Source organism: Scyliorhinus canicula, chromosome 12 (genome assembly GCF_902713615.1).
Source record: "Scyliorhinus canicula chromosome 12, sScyCan1.1, whole genome shotgun sequence".
In the NCBI taxonomy this organism is placed as follows: Eukaryota; Metazoa; Chordata; class Chondrichthyes; order Carcharhiniformes; family Scyliorhinidae; genus Scyliorhinus; species Scyliorhinus canicula.
In genome coordinates, this window is record NC_052157.1 from 17,156,974 (window position 1) to 17,179,995 (window position 23,022).

At 44.4% G+C, this 23,022-nt stretch overlaps 1 protein-coding gene across 5 annotated transcripts in view; it reads right to left on the reverse strand.

The window, feature by feature from the left end:
* Positions 1–23,022, reverse strand: part of fanci (FA complementation group I) — an 82,558-nt gene that overhangs the window by 46,515 nt on the left and 13,021 nt on the right. For all 5 annotated transcript variants that reach the window (XR_005462680.1, XM_038814852.1, XM_038814851.1 and 2 more), the window contains 10 exons: positions 21,420–21,556; positions 19,890–20,070; positions 18,641–18,728; positions 18,069–18,199; positions 14,696–14,766; positions 11,299–11,413; positions 10,654–10,776; positions 6,056–6,124; positions 2,447–2,548; positions 420–599 (listed from right to left, as the gene is read on the reverse strand). Coding sequence is in view for 4 of the 5 variants with exons in the window: in XM_038814852.1 (XP_038670780.1) it covers positions 420–599; positions 2,447–2,548; positions 6,056–6,124; positions 10,654–10,776; positions 11,299–11,413; positions 14,696–14,766; positions 18,069–18,199; positions 18,641–18,728; positions 19,890–20,070; positions 21,420–21,556 (1,197 nt within the window). In the remaining variant the exon portion in view is untranslated. The remainder of the gene's footprint in view (positions 1–419; positions 600–2,446; positions 2,549–6,055; positions 6,125–10,653; positions 10,777–11,298; positions 11,414–14,695; positions 14,767–18,068; positions 18,200–18,640; positions 18,729–19,889; positions 20,071–21,419; positions 21,557–23,022) is intronic.

A 23,022-nucleotide genomic window follows, 5' to 3' on the forward strand; every position in this document is an offset into this window, starting at 1 on the left:
GGACACTAAGGGCAATTTTGGACACTAAGGGCAATTTATCATGGCCAATCCACCTAACCTGCACATCTTTGGACTGTGGGAGGAAACCGGAGCACCCGGAGAAAACCCACGCACACACGGGGAGGATGTACAGACTCCGCACAGACAGTGACCCAAGCCGGAATCGAACCTGGGACCTTGGAGCTGTGAAGCGATTGTGCTATCCACAATGCTACCATGCAGCCCTATAAACATGTTCAATAGAAACTGATCCAAAATAGGATTAAGTGGCAGTTTAATTATATTTTTGTATCAACTAATTGCACATTTGAATCAAGAAACAACCCAGATCAAATAGCTTTTACACAACTATTCCTCAACGTAGCAGAGGGGGGCGAAATGGAATGTGGGTGTGAAGCACCAAAACCAACAACAGTTACCAGTTCAAAGTCTTCCAATTCACTCTTAATCATCCTGCGAGTGATTGTGTCCAGTTGTTCCTCCAAATCATGCTGAAAACTGCCGTCATCATCATCACTGCCGCCATCACCACGATGGCAATGCGATAAGGACTGTTGATACCAGGCCAAACAGTTCTGGATACAACACAGAAGGTGCGCCTGTGCCAAAAGAAAAATAAAAGAATTGGCTAAATAATGGCGTCACAGGAACTGAAACAAAATCACTCAAAAAATCATTTGAAAGATTTATGTAGCTCCACCTTCACATACCAAATAAAATGCACAAAGCAGAAATTATGAAAAGTTTGACTGCCATGCAGACAAACAAGGCAGCGCGATAGCACAGTGGTTAGCACTGTTGCTTCACAGCTCCAGGGTCCCAGGTTCGATTCCCGGCTTGGGTCACTGCCTGTGCGGAGTCTGCACGCTCTCCCAGTGTCAGCGTTGCTTTCCTCTGGGCCCTCCGGTTTCCTTCCACAGTCCAAAGATGTGCAGGTTAGATGGATTGGCCATTATAAATTGCCCTTGGTGTCCAAAAAGGATAGGTGAGGTTACTGGGTTATGGGGATGGGGTGGAAGTGAGGGCTTGAGTAGGGCTCTTTCCAAGGGCTGGTGCAGACTCGATGGGCCGAATGGCCTCCTTCTGCACTGTAGAATTCTACGAGACATAGCAGCTACTTTGTATGCAGCAACATATCAGAAACTGTAATTAGATGAGTGATCAGTTAATCCTTTTTAAAAAGTATTGCTGGTTGAGGAAGATATTAACCTGGATTATCCGTTCTGGATCTAAATGCTGTCGCCAGTGGAGAATCATGGTAAGTGCGTGCTGCCATGAGGAGTGCCGGCAAGGAGTAATTGACATCATGCAAATGGTGCAGCACAAAGTCCATGAGTCCCAGCCCTGTAGCCGTCTGTTTCATTGGGGTGGGGATTCGCGTTCAGAGCCTGATAAACTGGAGCAGCTTTTACACACTCCACTCAACAGACTTTCATTCCAGCCAAGAAGGTGGCTGCACGAAGACCACCACCAAGGTTCCAGCATGCTAACATTTACCAAATGTTGGATGCCGTTGAGAGGTGGGAAACCCACTTCCCCAGGGTGGGGGCGAAGACGCAACTCCCCGATCCTGAACAACGCCCGAGATGAGGTGGCAGAGGCTGTGAGTGCTGCCAGCCTCACCAACAGAACTGCTTCTTGAAAACATACAATGTTTTGGCCTCAACTATTTCCTGTGCTAATGGATTCCAGCAGGTCCTCCTCCGCTTCATAATATTGCTTTAGCTGAGACAAGATAAGAAATGCCAATGCTACAGCAGTACACATTCATTTTTAGAGCCAGGGGATATGATGTTAATCAGTACCAATCAAGACACCTGTTGAATATTACATGTCATAGTCTTGCACAAATGAATTGCACTCGCTGGGTGAAGATATTTCGCATGGTAGCACAGTGGTTAGCATTGTTGCTTCACAGCGCTAAGAACCCGGGTTCGATTTCCGGCTTGGGTCACTGTCTGCGCGGAGTCTGCACGTTCTCCCTGTGCCTGCGTGGGTTTCCTCCAGGTGCTCCGGTTTCCTCCCACAAGTCCTGAAAGACATGTTGTTAGGTGATTTGGACATTCTGAATTCTCCCCCAGTGTACCCGAACAGGCAGCATAGTGTGGCGACTCGGGGGTTTTCACAGTAACTTCATTGCAGTGTTAATGTAAGCCTACCTGTAACAGTAATAAATATTATCATCTCTGTCCTAAAAGGACTACCCCATATCCTCGGACTGTGACTGTGCAGAAGGAGGCCATTGGAAAGAGCACCCTATCCCCGTAACCCAACCTAACCTTTTTGGACATTAAGGGGCAATTTAGCACGGCCAATCCATGCTGAGACAGAATAGTATCTAACACAACCTCTGGGGACAAAGTCATAAAAAAGTTTCATATTCCAACACAGTCATTTCTCGCTGGATACATCAACAAACACATTTAATAATAAATTATTTTATCACCAGTGGTTCATGGAGGTAGATCTGGCCTCCCTGAGAGGTGATGCAACCTTCCAGCTTGAGAGGTGGCAGCAGGTCCTCCTCTGCTTCATAATATCGCTTTAGCTGAGACAAGATAAGAAATGCCAATGTTACAGCAGTTCACATTTATTTTTAGAGCCAGGGGATATGATGTTAATCAGTACCAATCAAGACACCTGTTGAATATTACATGTCATGGTGTTTCACAAATGAAAATGGCCAACAGCAAAAGGGGCTACAATTTGAAATTGCAATTGGAGAGACCTATGGTTAGTGTGAGAGATGAAATAGAAGCTTAGTTAGGCCATACTTGGAGTATAGTGTTCAATTCTGGTCGCCACACTACCAGAAGGATGTGGAGGCTTTAGAGAGGGTGCAGAACACATTTACCAGGATGTTGCCTGGTATGGAGGACATTAGCTATGAGGAGAAGCGGTTGAATAAACTCGGTTTGTTCTCACTGGAACGACGGAGGTTGAGGGGCGACCTGATAGAGGTCTACAAAATTATGAGGGGCACAGACAGAGTTGGTAGTCAGAGGCTTTCCCCCAGGGTAGAGGGGTCAATTACTAGGGGCATAGGTTTTAAGGTGCGAGGGGCAAGGTTTAGAGGAGATGTACGAGGCAAGTTTTTTTACACAGAGGGTAGTGGGTGCCTGGAACTCGCTGCCGGGGGAGGTGGAGGAAGCAGGGACGATAGTGACATTTAAGGGGCATCCGGACAAATACATGAATAGGATGGGAATAGAGGGGTATGGACCCAGGAAGTGTAGAAGATTTTAGTTTAGAGGGGCAGCATGGTCGGCACGGGCTTGGAGGGCCAAAGGGCCTGTTCCTGTGCTGTACTTTTCTTTGTTCTTTGTTCTAAATTACATTTCAGTAGCAGATATTTTCCTGAGGATGGAACTGTGTGCAGCGAGAGCTTTCACACACATCCCAGCCCATGTTATCCCACCTTATCCCACCTTAGTGATATTGGGTACCTGCTGTGGAAGCTATTTCTCACATACAACTGGTTTGGTTCTGGACAGCACACAAATATGTCTTGACATGGACTTTTTATTTAGATATTTCCAATCAGAGTTTTGTGTCCAAGAAAGATACTGACCGAATAATGCTGCGATATTAGGAGGAGAAGGGTGAAGCCAATTTAGTTATTGACAAGCAATATTAAAAATAATGCAGGAACAAAGCAGCTTAGGGCATTACATACAACATCTTTGAAGGTGGCAGGGAAAATTGATAAAGCACTTAAGAAAACATATTGGATCCTTGGTTTTATGAACATAGGCACAAACTACAAAAGCAAGGATGTCATGTTGAACCTTAAAATATACTGGTTAGGCCTCAACTGGTGTACTTCATCCAATTCTGCACACCAGAGTGATATCAGGATGAGGTACCTCAGGAGAAACCAGCAAAATTAGGATTATTCTCCTTACATCAAGAAAGATTCAGGAGAGACTGAATAAAGTGAGTAAATCACAGAAGGAGGACATTTAGTCCATCAAGTCCAAGCTGTAAAATTATAACTGGTTTTGAGGATGTTAACATGGAGAATAGGACCAGGAGGTCATTCATTAGGATTATGGCTGATCATCCAACTCAATAGCCTAATCCGGTCTTCCCCCATATCCTTTGCTCCCCTTTGCCCCAAGTGCTATGTCTAACTGCTTTTTGAAAACATACAATGTTTTGGCCTCAACTACTCCCTGTGATAATGAATTCCACAGGCTCACCACTCGCTGGTGCAGATATTTCTCCTCATCTCTGTCCTAAATGGTCTACCCCATATCCTCAGACTGTGACTCCTGGTTCTGGATACACCCACCATCGGGAACATCCTTCTTGCATCTACCCTGTCTAGTCCTGCTAGAATTTTATAGGTTTCTATGAGATCGCCCGTCATTCCACTGAAATCCAGCGATTACAATCCTAACCGTCTCAATCTATCCTCCGTCAGTCCCACCACCCCAGAAATCAGTCTGGTAAACTTTCGCTGCACTCCTCTAGCGAGAATATCCTTCCTTAGATAAGGAGACCAAAACTGCTCACAATATTCCAGGTGTTGCTGCACCAAGGCCCTGTATAATTGCAGATAGACAACCCTGCTCCTATATTCGAATCCTCTCGCAATGAAGGCCAGCATACTATTTGCCTTCTTTACCACCTGCTATCCCTGCATGTGATTAATGTACAGGACATCCAGGTCTTGTTGCATATTCCTCTCACCTAATTTATGGCCATCCAGAAAATATTCTGCCTGCCCATTTTTGCTACCAAAATGGATAACCTCGCATTTATCAAAATTATACTGCACCTGCCATTCATTTGCCCACTCACTCAACTTGTCCAAATCAGAATGAAGGATCTCTGCATCTTCCATATCTCACCCTCTCGCCCAACTGTGTCATCTGCAAATTTGGAGATATTGCTTTTAATTCCCTCATATAAATCATTGATATATAGTGTGTATAGTTGGGGGTTCCAGCACTGATCCCTGCAGTACCACACTAGTCACTCTGCCTGCCAATTTGAAAAAGACTCGGTAATTCCTACTCTTTGTTCCATATCTGCCAACGAATTTTCTATCCATCTCAATACACTACCCCATATCCTATGTGCTTTACACGCTCATCTCTTATGCGGGATTTTGTTAAAAGTCTTTGGAAAGTCCAAATAAACCACATCCACTGGCTCCCCCTCATCAACTCTACTAGTTACATTCTCAAAGAATTCCAGCAGATTTGTCGAGTACGATTTCCCTTTCATAAATCCACGTTAACTCTGTCTGATTCTGTCACTGCTATAAGTGCTCTGCTATAAAATCTTTGATAATGGATTCCAAATAGGGGTTGGTTTAGCTCACTCGGCTAAATCGCTGGCTTTTAAAGCAGACCAAGCAGGCCAGCAGCACGGTTCGATTCCCGTACCAGCCTCCCCGGACAGGGGCCGGAATGTGGCGACTAGGGGCTTTTCACAGTAACTTCATTGAAGCCTACTCGTGACAATAAGCGATTTTCATTTTTCATTTCAAATGTTTTCCTCACTACCACGTCAGGGTTACTGGTCTATAATTCCCTGTTTTCTCTCTGCCTAAATAAGGAGAAACAGTTTTCACTGGCAGAAGGGCCGATGACCAGAAATCATAAATTTAAGACAATTGGCAAAATAACCAGAAGGGTGATGAGGAATTTTCATGATTTGGGATGCACTGCCTCAAAATTTAAGGTGCAAGCAGATTCAATAGTGACTTTTCAAAAGGGAACTGGATGTACACTTGGAAAAGAAAAATATGCAGGGCTAATGGCAAAAGAGCAGGGAAGTAGAGCTAACTGGGAAGTTATTTTGGGAAGCAAGCACAAGCACGTTGGCCTGGATGGCTTCCTTCTGTACTGTATGATTCTGTGGTTGCTTTCAGAACATTCCCGACAGCTGGTTCAAAAGCAGCAGACAACATTAAATATCTCCCCAGTGTAGAAGAAATTGCAACGAATAGTGGAATACATTATTTCATGAAATTTCAATTGGGTAATTTTTCCCAAGCTTTTGTCTCGACAGACCAGGGCCATTTTTACCTACATCCACTGACCTGTGAAAGCAGCATTTGTAAGATGGTATCTGCCAGTTGTGAATTTCGACGCAGAACATCAAATAAGCCCTACAAAAATAGAAGAGAAATACTTAAACAAACCACCAAAAAACAACTCTTTAACCTAGTCAAAGATGTACTGAAATAGGGGAGAACAGGGTGTTTGAGGACTTTTATAGGGGATTATATAAGATGGAGCCGCCGGAAGATGAGTCGGTATTGAGGGAGTTTTTGGAGCGACTGGAGTATCCAGAGGTGGGAGATGTGGAAAGGGCCTGGTTAGAGGAGTGATTAGTGTTGGAGGAAGCGAAGGTAGCAATAGGGAAGATGCAATCAGGTAAGGCCGCTGGGGGGGCAGCACGTTGGCATAGTGGTTAGCATTGCTGCATCACGGCGCCGAGGTCCCAGGTTCCATCCCGGCTCTGGGTCACTGTCCCAGGTTCCATCCCGGCTCTGGGTCACTGTCCATGTGGAGTTTGCACATTCTCCCCATGTTTGCGTGGGTTTCGCCCCCACAACCCAAAAGATGTGCAGGGTAGTTGGATTGGCCATGCTAAATTGCCCCTTAATTGGAAAAAATTAATTGGGTACACTAAATTTATTTTAAAAAGGGTTAAGGCCGCTGGGGCCAGTGAAGTTTTATAACAAACCTGTATATATTTGTTGGGTTGTAGGGGTGAGACCCACGCAGACACAGGGAGAATGTGCAAACTCCACATGGACAGTGACCCAGGGCCGGGATCGAACCTAGGTCCTTGGCCCCGTGATGCAGCAGTGCCTCCCTTTCATTTGAAGTTTAAAGACAAGTTGGCGCCACCAATAGTGGAAAGTTTGAGGATGCAATGGCTGGGGGGGGGGGGGGGGGTGCTACCTGAGACTATGAGGCAGGCATATATTTCATTGTTACTGAAAAAGGATAAGGACCCAGTGGAGGGTGGGTCGTATAGGCCCATTTCTCTACTGAATATGATGCCAAGATATTGGCAAAGGTGCTGGCAGTGAGGCTGGAGGGGAGTCTTCTGAAGGTGGTGGGGGAGGATCAGATGGGTTTCGGCAGGACCAGGCAACTGTCTTCGAATGTGCAGCGGCTGCTGAATGTGGTGCTTTCTCCGGCAGAGGGGAGGGAGTTAGAGGTGGAGGTGGCACTGGATGCGGAGAAAGCATTTGACAGAGTGGAGTGGAGGTATCTTTTTGCGGTACTAGAGGTTTGGGATTGGGCCTAGGTTTGTGGCTTGGGTAAAATTGCTACACAATGATCTGACAGCTTGCGTGCGGACAAATGAGACGCAGTCGGAGTACTTCCCACTAATCCAAGGAACAAGGCAGGGGTGCCCCATGTCTCCCCCTCTTCTTCATGTTGCCGGTTGCGCTGAGGGGTTTGGGCATAGGTTGTCTTTGTATTCAGATGACTTTTGTTTATTCGTTCATGGGACGTGGGCATCACAGGCTGTGCCTGCATTTATTGCCCTTCCCTAATTGCCCTTGAGTGGGCAGTTAAGAGTCAACCACATTGCTGTGGATCTGGAGTCACATGTAGGTCAGACCAGGTAAGGAGTGCAGATTTCCTTCCCTAAAGGACGTTAGTGAACCAGATGGCTTTTTACGACAATCAACAATGGTTTCATGGACATCAATCATGGGTTTGAGCCGGAGGGATGGATAGTGTATACAGCAGGTGGAGGGAAGTGGGGCTGGTCAAGTTGAGGGATCTATATGTGGAGGACGGGTTCGCCAATCTGGAGGAGCTAAGGAAGAAGGTACAGCTGCCGAGGGGGAGAGAGTTCAGGTATCTGCAGGTTAGGGACTTTGCACAAAAGGTCTGGAGGGGGTTCCCTAGGTTGCCGGGATACACCCTGCAGGAGCGACTGCTGCTTACGGATATGAAAGGGAAGGGGAAGGTAAGAATTGGGGATATATACAAGTGGCTGGGGGAGCCGGGAGGCAAGCGGGTGGTGAAGATCAAGAAGAAATAGAAAGCGGAGTTGGGAAGAGAGATCAATTGGGGAGTATGGAGTGAAGCACTGCGTCGGGTAAACGGGACCTCCTCTTCTGCAAGGAGGAGCCTGACACAGTTTAAGGTGGTGCACATGACTCGGACGAGAATGAGTGGGTTCTTTCAGGGGGTAGCAGATAAGTGTAAGCGGGGGCCAGCAAATCACGCACATATGTTTTGGGGTTGTGAAAAATTGGGAAGATTCTGGGCAGGAGTGTTCGCGGTCTTAGCCAGGACAGTGGAGAAGGAAATTGACCTGGACCCTTTGGTGGCGATATTTGGGGTTTCAGAGAAGCCGGAGCTCATGGAGAGGAGGAAGGCCGATGTCTTGGCCATCGCCTCTTTGATCATACGGCGGCGAATTTTGCTGGAGTGGCGGACGGCATCGCCACCGGGGGATGGCTTGGTTGGGTGACCTTTACAACTTCCTGAGATTAGAGAAGGTAAAGTATGAGTTAAATGGCTCTTCAGGGGGCTTTGAGGAAAGGTGGGGGATGTCTGTGACCGTGTTTGAGGGGCTGTTCGTTGCCGGGGGCGGGGGGGGGGGGTGAAAAGGGGGAATAATCTGTACAGACTGTATAGTTGATTGTTGGGAAATATGTTTCCCGGGGTGTTTATTCGCTGTAACTTGTTTGGATACATGTTTGTAATAAAATACATTTTTTTTTTAAATGGCTTCATGGTCATCATTAGACTTTTAATTCCAGATTTTTATTGAATTCATGTTTCACCATCTGCACTGGTGGGATTTGAACCCGAGTCCCCAGAGCAGTACTCTTGGTCTCTGGTTAACTAGTCCAGTGACAATGACAATATCACTGTGCCACCACGTCCCCGCTTACTGCTGCATAACACGGACCTGAGCTCTTCAGTGAAGGACATAATGGGGTTTCTAGGGAAATTTGGGAGTGTTTTCAGGGTATAAGTTGAATGTAGGGAAGAGCGAGTAGTTTGTCATGTCTTCTTCAGGTGGAGTGGCAGGGGTGGAGCCGTTGCCATTTAGGGTGGTGACAACTCACTTTAGGTACTTGGGCATACAGGTAGCGTGGGACTGGGTGCAACTTCTAAGTCAAGTTTCATGAGCCTAGTAGGGAAGGCGAAGGAGGATCTTCGTGGCTGGCCGGCCAAAATGAATATTTGGCCATGGTTTCTGTTCCAGTTCCCGTGTCTACCGGTCTTTTTGCCAAAGGCATTTTTTGAGGGGTGGATAGGCTGGTCTCGTTGTTTGTGTGGGCAGGGAAGGCAGGGAGGATAAGGAAGGCGGTGCCCAAAGGGGCGGCAGTAGGGGGGCTTGGCTCTTCCAAATCTATTGCACTATTTCTGGGCTGCGAATAGAGATGGGGTCCTGTAAGAGGTCGGCGTTGCAGACGCTGGCAGAGGCACTGCTGCTGCCGCTAGCCCCAGGGAAGCATTCTGGGAATCCTGCAGTGGTAGCCATGCTGAGGATCTGGGGGCAATTTCAACAGCACTTCAAGTTGAGAACGGGGGTCAAGAGTGATGCCAATAAAGAGGGAATTATGGGTTTGAGCTGGGGAGGGTGGATGCGAGGTTCCAGGGATGGGAGGAGAAAGGGGTGAAAGAGATAAAGGATCTGTTTCTGGAGGACAGACTCACAAGTCTGGAGGAGTTGAGTGTGAAGTGTGGGCTGAAGCGGGAGGAAGGCTTTGGGTATACGCAGGTGCGGAATATCACAAGAAAGACTTTTCCGGGTTTCCCGGTGTTGATGCACTGGTGTAAAAGTGGTACGTAGGGCACATTTAACAAAGGCTATGATGAGCCGGCTGTTTGGGGGGTAGAGGATAGTTGTGAGCAGTGTGGGAGGGGCCCAATTAACCATGTCCATATGTTCTGTCCCTGCCTGAAATTGAAGAGACATTGGGGTCGTTCTTAAATGTCCAAGGTTCTGCATATGGAATTGGAGCTGGGTCAGCTGGAGCCCAGATTCGGGGTGTCAGACCTGCTGGAGTTGCAGACAGTAACGGGGACAGACGTCTTAGCCTTCATCTCATTGATTCCTTGCAGGCGGGTGCTGTTGGGGTGGAGGTCAGCTTCTCTCCCATGTATCATGGCTTGGCTAGGGGACCTGTTGGGAGCTTTTGGCCTTGGAAAAGGTAAATTTTGCTCTGGGAAGGGGAGATGAGGGGTTCCACCAGAGGTGGGGATTGTTCATTTTACACTTTGTAGACCTGGTTACTGCCAAGGGGTGTATGGGGAAACTGTTTGTATAAAAATGTTGAACAAAAATATTTTTCAAACAAAAAAATATACTGAAAATAGGGAGGAAAATACAATTATCATCAACGTTCCAGGACAAATGCAACATTGACAAAGCACCCAATACCTTGGATGAAGCAGTCCTCTTTCAAAAGATAAAGGAAATAAGAAATGGCAGTCTCATAACTATGCTACTACTTAAAGAAGTGAGAATGGAAACAGCAGGTTCAGGTTTCCCCTGTTGACCGAAAAGAGAAAGCTTTAACATTGATCTAAAAACTGAAGATGTAGGGTTCAAAAGGAAAACTTATTTTCAGTTGCACAGGTAGTGAGCGCTAAGAGTTATTTATTTAAAAGGTCGTATTACAAGAACAGCTTTTAACATCAATACCTCATAGAGCATGAGTCTAACATCAACTTGCTGGCTAAGACAGCGCCTCAGGCTGCCTAAGATCTCCAAACAAAGGGCTTCATTAGCAGAGGCATTGTAACGCATATGCACATCCACTTGCACCTGAACAGCAAAAAGATGAAAAGAAATATTATTTCAGTGCTGCTCCCAACTTATAATAGGCATAAAAGATCAAATAGCATTCAAGTCCAGTCCTTGGTGTAATTTTTTCAACAAAAGACCTAATTAATCATCTCAGACCATTCCTCCATGGCAACCAGCCTGCAGATCTCAATGCTCTACTGACCAAGAGCCATAGTCTGGGCTCATTCCACTAGATGGCAGGCTATTTCTAAAGTTCAACGGGCTGCTCAGCTCAGTCCCGGTTCTCTTGTTTTGTACAAACCCACATCCACTTCCAGGTGTAATTTGATTTTCTTGAACCTTCTTTCCAAAGAAAGGGGAAGGCTGCTCATATACAGACAGCATATTAACCAACTACTATTATATCAGGCTTTTTAAAAAAACCAGACTTAAGACTTAAACAAGAAAATTAACCCCCCATGATTAGTCTATAAAATTTGAAAAAAAATGAACATGGCTATTAAATATAGAATTGGAAAGAACAAAATACAGATGATTTACCTGGCTGGCCGTGAGCGATTGAGTGCACTGACTGGAAGCTAGGCTCCCCAACACTTTAAAGTTCTTCAACAATAGGAGAAAGCCTGCAACTGCTGACTTCCGGGAGTCCAAGTGGCTGGAAAAGAAATTAAAGAGCAAGCAAAGATGAGCACGAAATGAGTAGTTGAAAAATGCCTGATAAATGCGATGCGGTTTGTCCAATGATTTTTCTTTTTTTTTTTTAAATTGTTTTCCAGCAATAATTTTATCTAGATTTAAAAAGTTACTACCCGCCCCCCTTCCCCCAACTCAGCCATACATCAGTTACATTAGTAACCTGTGAGATGCGGAAGTGCAGAACTTCAAGGCCACAGTGATTTTCATAGCTATTCGTAAGATTGTGAGAGTGAGGTTCTTTCACGACAAGGGCATAGTTATCTGTGACCATCTGCCTGGAGAATCGCAGTTTCCTGTGGCATTGGTTCTCACAGCCATTAATTTCCGCAATTTTGTATTTTGCGTTTTACTTCTGTTTGATTTGATTTTAAGCCTTTAGTGAATATTTAAAGGCATTTTGCATTTTCTCACTTGGTAGATATTGATCTTAACCCAGCTATGATTGTGCTTTGATCAATTTATCAATAGTAATCATAATGACCTGTTTTCCTAGACATCGTTTACATATTGGCCAGCACAGCTGGTGTTTCGACTAAATCTTTTGTTCTTCTAATTTCTCAAGCTAGAATATTACAGTAAGTTGTTTTCTGATTATCAGAAATAGCATTCGGTTACCCTTGGACTACAGACCAAGGTGATGAGTAATCTTATCTGGTGTAGTCTCCTGAAGCATCAGAAGATGAAGTTTAATTGATGGACAAAATACCTGATTGATGGAAAATGAGAAGACACCATCAAGAGCTACGTCAACAACCTGAATATTGCAAAGTCTGCTTCGCTCCGTTGTCGCTGTGAGAAGAGCTTAGATTTGTTTAGGGAAAGACTGTAGCAGGCTTCAAGAGGTTGGAATGGGCCAGAAATTCAGCTTAAAAAACAAATTGCTTTGAGATTCGGGTGCTGCGGCAGAATAGGATAGTTATAGCACAGAAGGAGGCCAATTGGCCCATCGTGTCTGGACCGACTCTCCAAATGAGCATCACGATTAAGTGCCATTTCCCCGGACCCCTGCGCTGTATTTCTATTCAAGTGATCATCCAATGCCCTCTCAAATGCCTCGATTGAATCTGCCTCCAACACACTTCCAGGCAGTGCATTCCAGACCCAAATCACTCTCTGTTTAAAAATGTTTTTCTCACTCACAATTGCTTCTTTTGCATATCACTCTAAACCAGTATCCTCTCCTCCTTAATCCTTCTGCAAACAGGAACAGTTTCTCCCTATCCATTCTGTTCAGCCCCTTCATCTCTATCAAATCTCCTCTCAGCCTTCTTCTCTCCAAGAATAGTCCCAACTTCTCGAAACAATCCTCATAACTGAAGTTTCTGGGGGCGGCATGTGGCACAGTGGTTAGGCACTGGGACTGTGGCGCTGAGGACCCGGGTTCAAATCCCGGCCCTGGGTCACTGTCTGTGTGGAGTTTGCACATTCTCCCCATATCTGCGTGGGTTTCACCCCCACAACCCAAAGATGTGCAGGTTAGGTGGATTGGCCACACTAAATTGCCCCTAAAATTGGGGGGGGGGGGGGGGGGGGGGGGGGGGGGGGGGGGGGGGGGGGAAATAATTGGGTACTCTAAATTTTTTTTTTTTTTTAAATAACTGAAGTTTCTCATCCCTGGAACCATTCCTGCACATTTCTTCTGGACTTTCTCCAATATGTTCACATCCTTCTTTTACTCAAATATATACAAAGTGCTCCTTTCAATAGTTATCCTTCTTTCTGTATACATCATCAATTATAATCGTCATATTATTATTTCATGTTCAATAAAACTGTTGTTGTCATAGTCTCTCATTCCTGTTATATCCAGAGTACGGCTTCAAGCCGAAGTGAGACTCTTAAAGTAATTCTCACGACTCCTTACACAACGGTAGCATTGTGGATAGCACAATTGCTTCACAGCTCCAGGGTCCCAGGTTCGATTCCAGCTTGGGTCACTGGGAGTCTGCACATCCTCACCGTGTGTGCGTGGGTTTCCTCCGGGTGCTCCGGTTTCCTCCCACAGTCCAAAGATGTGCAGGTTAGGTGGATTGGCCATGATAAATTGCCCTCAGTATCCAAAATTGCCCTTAGTGTTGGGTGGGGTTACCGGGTTATGGGGATAGGGTGGAGGTGTTGACCTTGGGTAGGGTGCTCTTTCCAAGAGCCGGTGCAGACTCGATGGGCCGAATGGCCTCCTTCTGCACTGTAAATTCTATGATAATCTATGAAACCCTAGTGCAACAGTGGGGCATTTTCCCCATTTCCATGACCAAACTTATTCATTTTGGCCTGAATGGTCAACAGTGGTATTTTAGTCAATTTTGTGCCCGAGGCCCATGCCCATAAGCAATGAGTTGAGATTACCCAAAGTTATTTCAAATGCCACTAGTGCAATTAACATTCATTCCATCAGCCTGAGTACAGCTTTATCTGATCAACCCAGTTCCCCTATGCAGTGATGTATTTCGTAATGCGTAACTGAGCCATAAGCATAGAGTGAACTAATCTGGGGCAACAGTTTGGTTCCTGTTCCTAGTGGCTATCCCTTACACATGAGTGAGAACAAATTTGGATTCAGGTGTGATACCTCCATAGTATGATGGCCTGCTAATAATACTCACAATCAATACATAAAGAATGGCAACTTGGAAAGGTACCAAATGGTTATGGATATCTGTGAAACAATCCCAACAAGAGTCAATTCTTTCAGCAGAAAATGGAAGAATCAAAAGTAACTTGTGAAATAAACATAGCAACTTGTACAATTCATAAAAAGGGTAAGACCATTCAAAACCTGCCACACATTTTAAGCCATAGTAACCTCTCAATATTTATTTATTTATTCATTCATTTTTACGGGATGTGGATTTCGCTGGCTAAGCCAGCATTTGTTGTCTAACCCTAATTGCCCTTAAGAAAGTGTTGGTGAGCTGCCTTCATGAACCGCTGCAGTCCATGTGGTGTAGGTACACCCACAGTGCTATTAGAGAGGGAGTTCCAGCATGACCCAGCAACAGTGAAGGAACGCGATATATTTCTAAGTCAGGATGGTGAATGTCTCGGACCAGAAATGATACAGGTCCCCTGAAATTGTTGCTATGCAAGAGATTGATTATTGCAAGCATTAGTCTTTTGAGAGTAAACAAGAAATGGACTCCGTTTCATCATCAGAAGCCCAACACTCGAAGTGTTCAGCTACTGGGAATGAAGTTATTGAGAGAATAAGATCGCAGACCCCTCCGGTTAATTTGTTATTTACCTGGAAAACATGGCTTTCCGGAGGACCAGAATTAACGAATCCTTCATGGACATGCTGACCTTCAGCAGGGGCTTTTAAAAAGAAATAAAGCAAATTACTAAACTAACTACAAGGCAACATATAAACGTAATGACTTAAGACACTTGCATAATTCTGGGCTTCATATTGCATTAAACAGTTCCATTTGCTGAGATTTCCAAAGCTTTGTAATTTAACTGGGACAGGAGTTGCAATTGGCTACCATACTACAGAGAAGGTTAAAAAAAAAAAATCACACCACCCAGTCTTTCTGAGCCACATCATTGCCCATTGACTTCGACTGGAAAATACAGGTGTGAGAACGGGGTCTAAGATAACCATTACAGTTCAACCCAATCAATTTATCTCAATGGTGTTCAATACATTATATGATGGCTAATGCACTTATAATTTATTACATTTTTTATGTCAGCTTTGAATATTGGCCCCAAAATTGTTTCCAAACATAGGCTACGATCATCTTCTTTTAAACACAGGGGCTACGATTCTCCTGTTTGCAGACTGAGTGTGGAATCATGAACGATTCCCGCTGGTGTTAGCACGGTTTGCGTGCCATTCAATAGCACACTGAGGTTTTTGCTGCATCTGAACAGGGCGGGGCCTAGTGTCGCTGACAGGTTCTGCTCCTCAGAGATTGGGACGCCAAATTTAAAGGGTGTCCTGATCTCAGAATACTTTTGCAGCCCCCAATTTCTGACAAGCCCCCCCGCCCCCCCCCCCCCCCCCCCCCCCCCCACCGCCCTGGCCCCACCCCTTGGCAGTACCAAACTGGCACCTTGCAGTCAGAGATAGGAAGAAATGGATGAGTACCCTCCTTACACTTGCCTCCAGTGTGCCAAGGGGAGACCTTCATGAAAGGTGAGGGTCGGGGGGGTGGGGGGGGGGGGGGGGGGGGCTCATGTCAGTTGTCACAGAAACACAGAAAATAGGAGCAGGAGTATGCCATTCGGCCCTATGAGCCTGCTCTGCCACTCATTATGACCATGGGTGATCATCCATCTCAGTAACCTGTTCCCACTTTCCCCCCCCCATATCATTTGATCCCTTTATCCCGAAGAGCTATATCTAACTCCTTCCTGTAAACATACAATGTTTTGGCCTCGAATTTCTGCGGTAGCGAATTTCAAAGGTTTACCATTCCCTGGGTGAAGAAATTTCGCCTAATCTCAGTCCTGAAAAGTTTATCCTCTTATCCTCAGATGATGACCCCTGGTTATGGACACCCGTACCATTGGGAACATCCTTCCTGCATTTACCCTGTCTAGCCCTGTTAGAGGTTACTGTGATGTTCTCCTTCATTCTTCTGAACTCCAGCGAATATGATTCAAACCAACTCAATCTCTCCTCGTATGACAGTCCTGGAATCTCAAGAAATCAGTCTGGTAAACCTTCTCTGCAGTCGCTCAACAGCAAGAAAATCCTTCCGCAGATAAAGAATCCAAAAACACACACAAGATGCCAGGTGTGGCCTCATCAAGACCCTGTACAATTGCAGCAAGACACCCCTCCTAAATGTACTCGAATCCTCTCGCCATGAAGGCCAACATACCACTTGACTTCTTTACCGCCAGCTGCACCTGTATGCTTACCTTCAGCGACTGGTGAACAAGGACACCCAGGTTGAGTTAAGAGTGGTTTGGCTGGTCTTCCCATCTGCAACCTTTAAACCCTTTAAATTGCCTCCCAGCATGTCAAAACGAAAGATGTCTGGAGAAGAGTGAAAGTCTTCCCATCTGCAGCCTTAGCCCCTTTAAACTGTCTATTAACATGTCAAGTTGAAAGATCTGTGAGATGAAGGTAAAAGTATTCCCTTTAATGTGGTGGAAAACTTTTTTCAGTGTTTTTTTCAGTCAATTTCATTGCCCTTAACTTATTAAAGCCTCACTGCAAGCTTAGAAGCCTCAAAGCTTTGAACTGTAAATAACAGCTGCTCAAAAGAGGAAATACTTCAGAGTTAATATCCCCTTTAGAGCTACATAAATAAACAATGGTTACCCCTTCTTTGAAACTGCCTGGACCTGTTGATCAGGAGGCTTTCAAAAGGCAATGGTCAGTGACATTGAATGCAAACAATGCAGTTCAAAGCTTTTACCTTCATCTCCCAGTTCTTTGAACTGGACATGCTGACAGACAGCTTAAAGGGTTTAACGGGCTACAAATAGAAAGACCAGCCAAACGATCCCATCCCGGGAAAGACATCCAACCAAAGACACCCAACCTAAGCCTTGCCATCCCACCCAAGTCCGCTAGACCCCACCTCCCATGAGGACCCCCCTCAGCACCTTCGAGGCAAGTGCAGGTAGGGTACTCACCCCCTTGTCCTTCCTCAGGAGTGGAAGCTGCCAGGTGCACGTCTCTCAGGACTTGCACAAATTCATGCCAGCAGGACTCCCAGCTAGGGGGCTGGAGCATCCCAGCAGACGGGTAAATCGGGCGTTTATTGAAATTAGGTTTAATGAGGTGTTTGCATCTTCCCGTTGTGTCTGGGCGGGAACCTCGTCTGTGCCAGTGGGGTGGGTCAGGAAACTCATAACGGGTTTGACACCTGATGTAAAACCCATTTTATGTCTCTCGTCCGATTCTCTGGGCCATCATGATTCCCATGATTTGCATGGCCAATCCACCTAACCTGCACATTATTGGACTGTGGGAGATAACTGGAGCACCCGGAGGAAACCCACACAGACATGGGGAGAACGTGCAGACTTCGCACAGTCACCCGAGGCCGGAATTGAATCTGGGACACTGGAGTTGTGAGGCAGCAACACTAACCACCGTGCCGCCCAAGAAGTTTTTTTCTCACATCACATGTGCTTCTTTAAATCTGTGCCCTCTCAATCCTTTTGTGAGCAGGAAGTTTCCTCCCTACCTATTCTGTCCAGCCCCTTATAATTTGGAACACCTCTACAAATTTCCTCTTGTTCCCCTTCAGAGGAGAACTGCCCAACCTCTCTAACCTATCCTCATAACTGAAGTTTCTCATTCCTGGAACCATTCCTGTTAACCTCCTCTGCACTCTGCGTTTGGATCAAGTTGTTGTTTTAATTCTTTCACAGGGTATGGGCAGTGCTGGCTATGACAGCATTTATTACTCATCCCTCATTACCCTTGGGAAGGTGGTGGTGAGCGGCTTCTTGAACTGCTGGAGTCCATTTGGCATAGGTACACCCAGTGCTGTTAGGGAGGGTGTTCCAGAATTTGGATCCAATGGTTACACAAAAGTAATATGTTTAAAATTATAAATAGGAAACAACATAGCCTTTATAGATCATCAACGTAATAGTTTAATATTGTGCTATAGAAGCTGACAAAACAACTGGAACACATATTTTACCTGCACTGCCTTTAGTAATCCTTGGACTGTGCTAAGGGGTAGATAGGACAAGTGGTCAAATGCCTCTATGACCTTGGAGGAAGAGTCCAGGAGAACCAGAGGTGCAGAAGTGACAATATCAGATAGCAAGTCTGAGAAACGGAAAGAGAGTAAAGATTATTTTTCCTCAAAGAATTTGTCAAGAGTAGAATAAATGACAGTGGTGGAAAAACAAACTACTGAAGGATAAGTACACTTGACGGTCCAGAGCAGCCACCACCTAAACACAAATAAAATCAACTAAGATGACCTTATGGATTTACCAAATAAAGGATGCAGCAAAGCACTGAAAATCCAGATTTACAACTTAGTCTCAAACACTACAAGCCAGTTTGAAACATAAGCACAATTGAAACATGCAAATGCTAAATTCAGCTAGGACAGGGACAAATTCATCTTCCCACCCTACATGTTGAAATTTCAGTGCAGAGATGGAAACCTATAATTAACTTTCTCAGATCAACATGCTTTGCACTCCAGCCCATGAGATTTGTTCCTTCATTCTCACAGGCTTAAATTGCACATCTACTTGCCGATGTAGTGATTGATGGATGACGTGGTCTTTGTCAGCACCCTGTTCAGAACTTGCTCCAAGATTTCACTTCTAATTGGCTCATGCACCTGAATCAAGAACAATTTAAAAAAAAAACATTTTTAGAAAGCAATAATTCTGTTGCACGTCACCAGGACCTAACTAACACCTGTTCATTCGAAATGAGGATGGGGAGAAAGTAGAGTCATAACAATTGAATTAAAACACAAGAAAGTATCCACCCTTGTGTCAGAATGTTAAACTGATATGCTTGTGCCTACTCCAGTTCTCAGATGGAAGTTAAAGATCCAACAGCACCATTTGAAGAACAGCAAAGATCTCTCAATGCCCTCAGCAACATTTCTCCCCCAACCAACATCACAAAAATAAAAGAAGATTAACTAAGTGGAACAAAGGAACAGGTTGATTTGGGGACCATTCAGCCCTTAACACCTGTTCCGCCATTCAACGAGATAAGTTTATTTGAGACACAATTCCACATATCCACTTTTTTCCATGTCACTTAATAATTTTGGTTATAAAAATCTATCAATGTCAATTTTGGAATGAACAGTTGATCTAGCATCAATTGCTATTTGCAGAAGGGTTCCCAATTCTTCATTTCTGTCCCCCCTGCCCTCGAGACGTCTCAATTTTAGCATCAGTTGTGTGCAGAATAGTTTCCGAATCTCCCTTTTAAAAGGAATTATTAGATTAGGCCCCTTAGTCCTAGAGTCCCCAACTAGCAGAATTAGTTTCTCTATTTGTACCCCATAATACCATTGAAAATTTCAATCAAAATCACCCCTTAACCATCCAGGTTCTAGGAAACGCAACCCCAGTCTGTTTTTTAGCCCATGGAGCCCAGCAATCATTCTGATAAATTCTATGCTTCCTAAAGTGCTCCCAGTACTCCAAGCTATCTACAAAAGGGTTCCTGAATTGAAACAGGACTTGTATCCCTTTGTTCTGTCAGCCTCTAGATATAACGGCCTGCAGATCCATTTGCCCTTTTGATTTATTTCTGTACCTGTTCACAACGTTCTAAAATGTGTATCTGGAACCCGAAGTTTCTCTGGACTTGCACTAGTTCTAGTTCTTTCATCATTTTGATATCAGTGCACTTCTTCCGATTCATTCTGCGCAAAACGCATGCTACTTTTGGCCATATCACTGGGATTCAAAGTAATTCATTCCATGAAAATCTTTCTGAAAGGCCGAGTGCAGCACACAGCATTTCACACACTCACTTTGAATGTTTCAAGAAGGATCTTGGCTCCCAGTTTGCAAGTCTGTTGCGCTGGAGTTTTTGCAGAACTTGGGTTGGTCCCAGCAACTTTCCCAAACAAACCTGCCTTTGGTCCAAAAGTGTCCATGAATATAAATCCCAGCTGTACCAGCGATTCAGTAACATGGTCCCAGCCAAAAACACTGCAGAGAGAAACAAGAGTAAAATTTCTGACTGGGTGAACATAATTTAATCAATAGCCAATAGCAGATCTCAAAATTCTAATTTTGAGTTACTAGCCAAACCTTTAGCAGTTGCTTCACTCATTTGCAACTGAAAATAATTGTCCGAAAGCACCAGAAGTTTTTTAAGAGGTCTAACCTGCCTTAAAGGAGTCCAATACCTGTACTTGGATTACCAATAAAAGTGTTGGAACATCAATATGTTATATTATGATGTGGCAATGCCAACTTTGGACTGGGGTGGGTACAGTAAGAAATCTTACAACACCAGATTGAAGGTGCAACTGGTGGGCAGTATGGTGGTGCAGTGGTTAGCACTGCTCGGACCATAGTGCCGAGGTCCCAGGTTCGGTCTCGGCTCTGGGTCACTGTCCGTGTGGAGTTTGCACATGTTTGCGTGGGTCTTGCCCTCAACAACCCAAAGATGTGGGTCCCGTACCAGCCTCCCCGGACAGGCGCCGGAATGTGGTGACTCGGGGCTTTTCACAGTAACTTCATTGAAGCCTACTCGTGACAATAAAGCAATTTTCATTTTCATGTGCAAGGTAGGTGGATTGGCCACGCTAAATTGCCCCTTAATTGGAAAAAATTAATTGGGTACTCTAAATTTATAAAAAGAAAAGGTGCGACTGGAGAGAGGGATCATCGCAGATTAAAGAGGTACAAACTGTCTCAAGCCAACTGTCTTGGCTTGAGACAATTCACACCTCTTTAACCTGTGATTATTCCTTTCTCCTGTTGCGCCATCTAGGCCTGTAAAGACTTAATTACCTGCAAAGACTCGAATTCAAAGTATCATCTTGCATCATTGACTTTCCACTATATGTGTTTGTGGAACCCACCTCTTCACTCACCTGATGAAAGAACCGCGCTGCGAAAACTACTGATTCCAAACAAACTTGTTGGACTTCAAACTGGTATTGTTATATTATTAAAGAGACTGATTATAATAATAATATAATAATAATAGCTTATTGTCACAAGTAGGCTTCGATGAAGTTACTGTGAAAAACCCTTAGTTGCCACATTCCGGCGCCTGTTCGGGGAAGCCAGTACGGGAATAGAACCCGCGTTGCTGCCTTAGTTTGTGTTACAAGTCAACTATTTAGCCCAGTGTGCTAAACCAGCCCCTTTAGGTAGACATTTCAGTATGGCAATGGAATGTGTCTCTTTTGATCTTAAAATTAGTTTAAAATTAACATTTTATTAGAATCAGGAGTGAAGTAGATAACTCAAATTCCTCTTTTATTGTGATGGTGCATGTTTGCATCCACATTGAAAAGTAACAAGTTGAAAGAATAAGAACAAACCTGTTTGACACAGTCTCCAAAATCATTTCAGACACATTACATTGACCAGGGATCAAGTCCTGAAGAAATTTAGAATTTTGCTGAAACTGCGCATCTTTAAAACTTTTTATGATCACGGTTTTTAGAAAGTCAAATACCTAAAAGATAAAAGAATAAAAATCATCAAAAAATTCATCTCTGGAAATTTCATTTCAGTGTTCAGCCTCCTCTCATATATATCAGAAACATAATGCAGGGCTGGCACGGTGGCGCAGTGGTTAGCACTGCTGCCAACGGCGCTGACAACCCGGGTTCGATCCCGGCCCCGGGTCACTGTCTGGGTGGAGTTTGCACATTCTCCCCGTGTCTGCGTGGGTCTCACCCCCACAACCCAAAGATGTGCAGGGTACGTGGATTGGCCACGCTAAATATCCCCTTAATTGGAAAAAAAATAATTGGGTACTCTAAATTTATTTTTAAAAAAAGAAACATAATGCAAAGGCATAAAATAAAAGCAATGATCATTGACGATGCATGCGTTCAAAATCAGTTACTGGGACTTGTAACCACAAACTAAGTGGCACAGAACCTGAAAGAAAGAAACTATTTTGGGGTAAATCTTCCTCAGAGCTTACATGCCCAGCAGTTCCTTTCATGCCTTGTGAATTTCCAGCCTCTTTTTGTTCAACTGATTTTTTTTTTGATTTTTTAAGAGCCCTTCAAGAAATTGCAGTTCAAATGTAAATAAGTAGAATTACACATCATCATTCGATTTGTTATCTGGTGAAGTAAATTGGGTATGTTTCTGATTGTGCAAACATGCACAAGTCTCCCAAACTCACAAAATCAGCTGATTTTCCACAAACTACACCTATCCCAATGTGCTTTCCAACATATTGGTTTGTGTACTATAATAGTGCGGCACAAATGTCCGAATCCATGATGTATGCTGCAATGGACTACAGATACATCCACTACACAAAGTTACCCACGTTGACCACATCTGCCTCATTTTATCACCGCCAATTCAGGTAGGGCAAAATTCTAGAGTGGATGTCAAGAAGCGAGAGAGAAATCTTCTGACTCAATATACCACATGGCCTCTCACACACAAATAAATTCCTGACAGAGGAAATGCAGATGACTTTTGCAAATTTGAATTTCTAAATTAAAACATTTTCATCCGTATAATTGTCTATTCTTCTCCCACACTATTTTCTATTGTTGGTGAAGTAGTTATCAAAAAAACTGACTAGACATGATAATTACATCAAACATTAATCAGAGGATAAAAGTGATTAGTCAACACCAAAAGATGAAAAATTCAAAAAAGCTGAAACTACTGACCATTTGAAAACTTGCAACTGGAAGATTAAGACAGTTCAACTTGGGAAGCAGATGCTGGCCTGACTAAGATATGCAGAAATGAATAAACGGCCACATTTGCTTCTACTGACTAATGGAGATCAGGGGTAAAAGGCATAAATTGTTGAGACAATTTGAAAATATTCATTTTGAATATTTTCGTCAGTGACTGCCACCAGGGGCAGTTCAGCTGGTCCATAAAAAGTTCACTCACGAGACTTTTAAATCTGAGCACGACCAGTGCCACTTGAGTAATAAA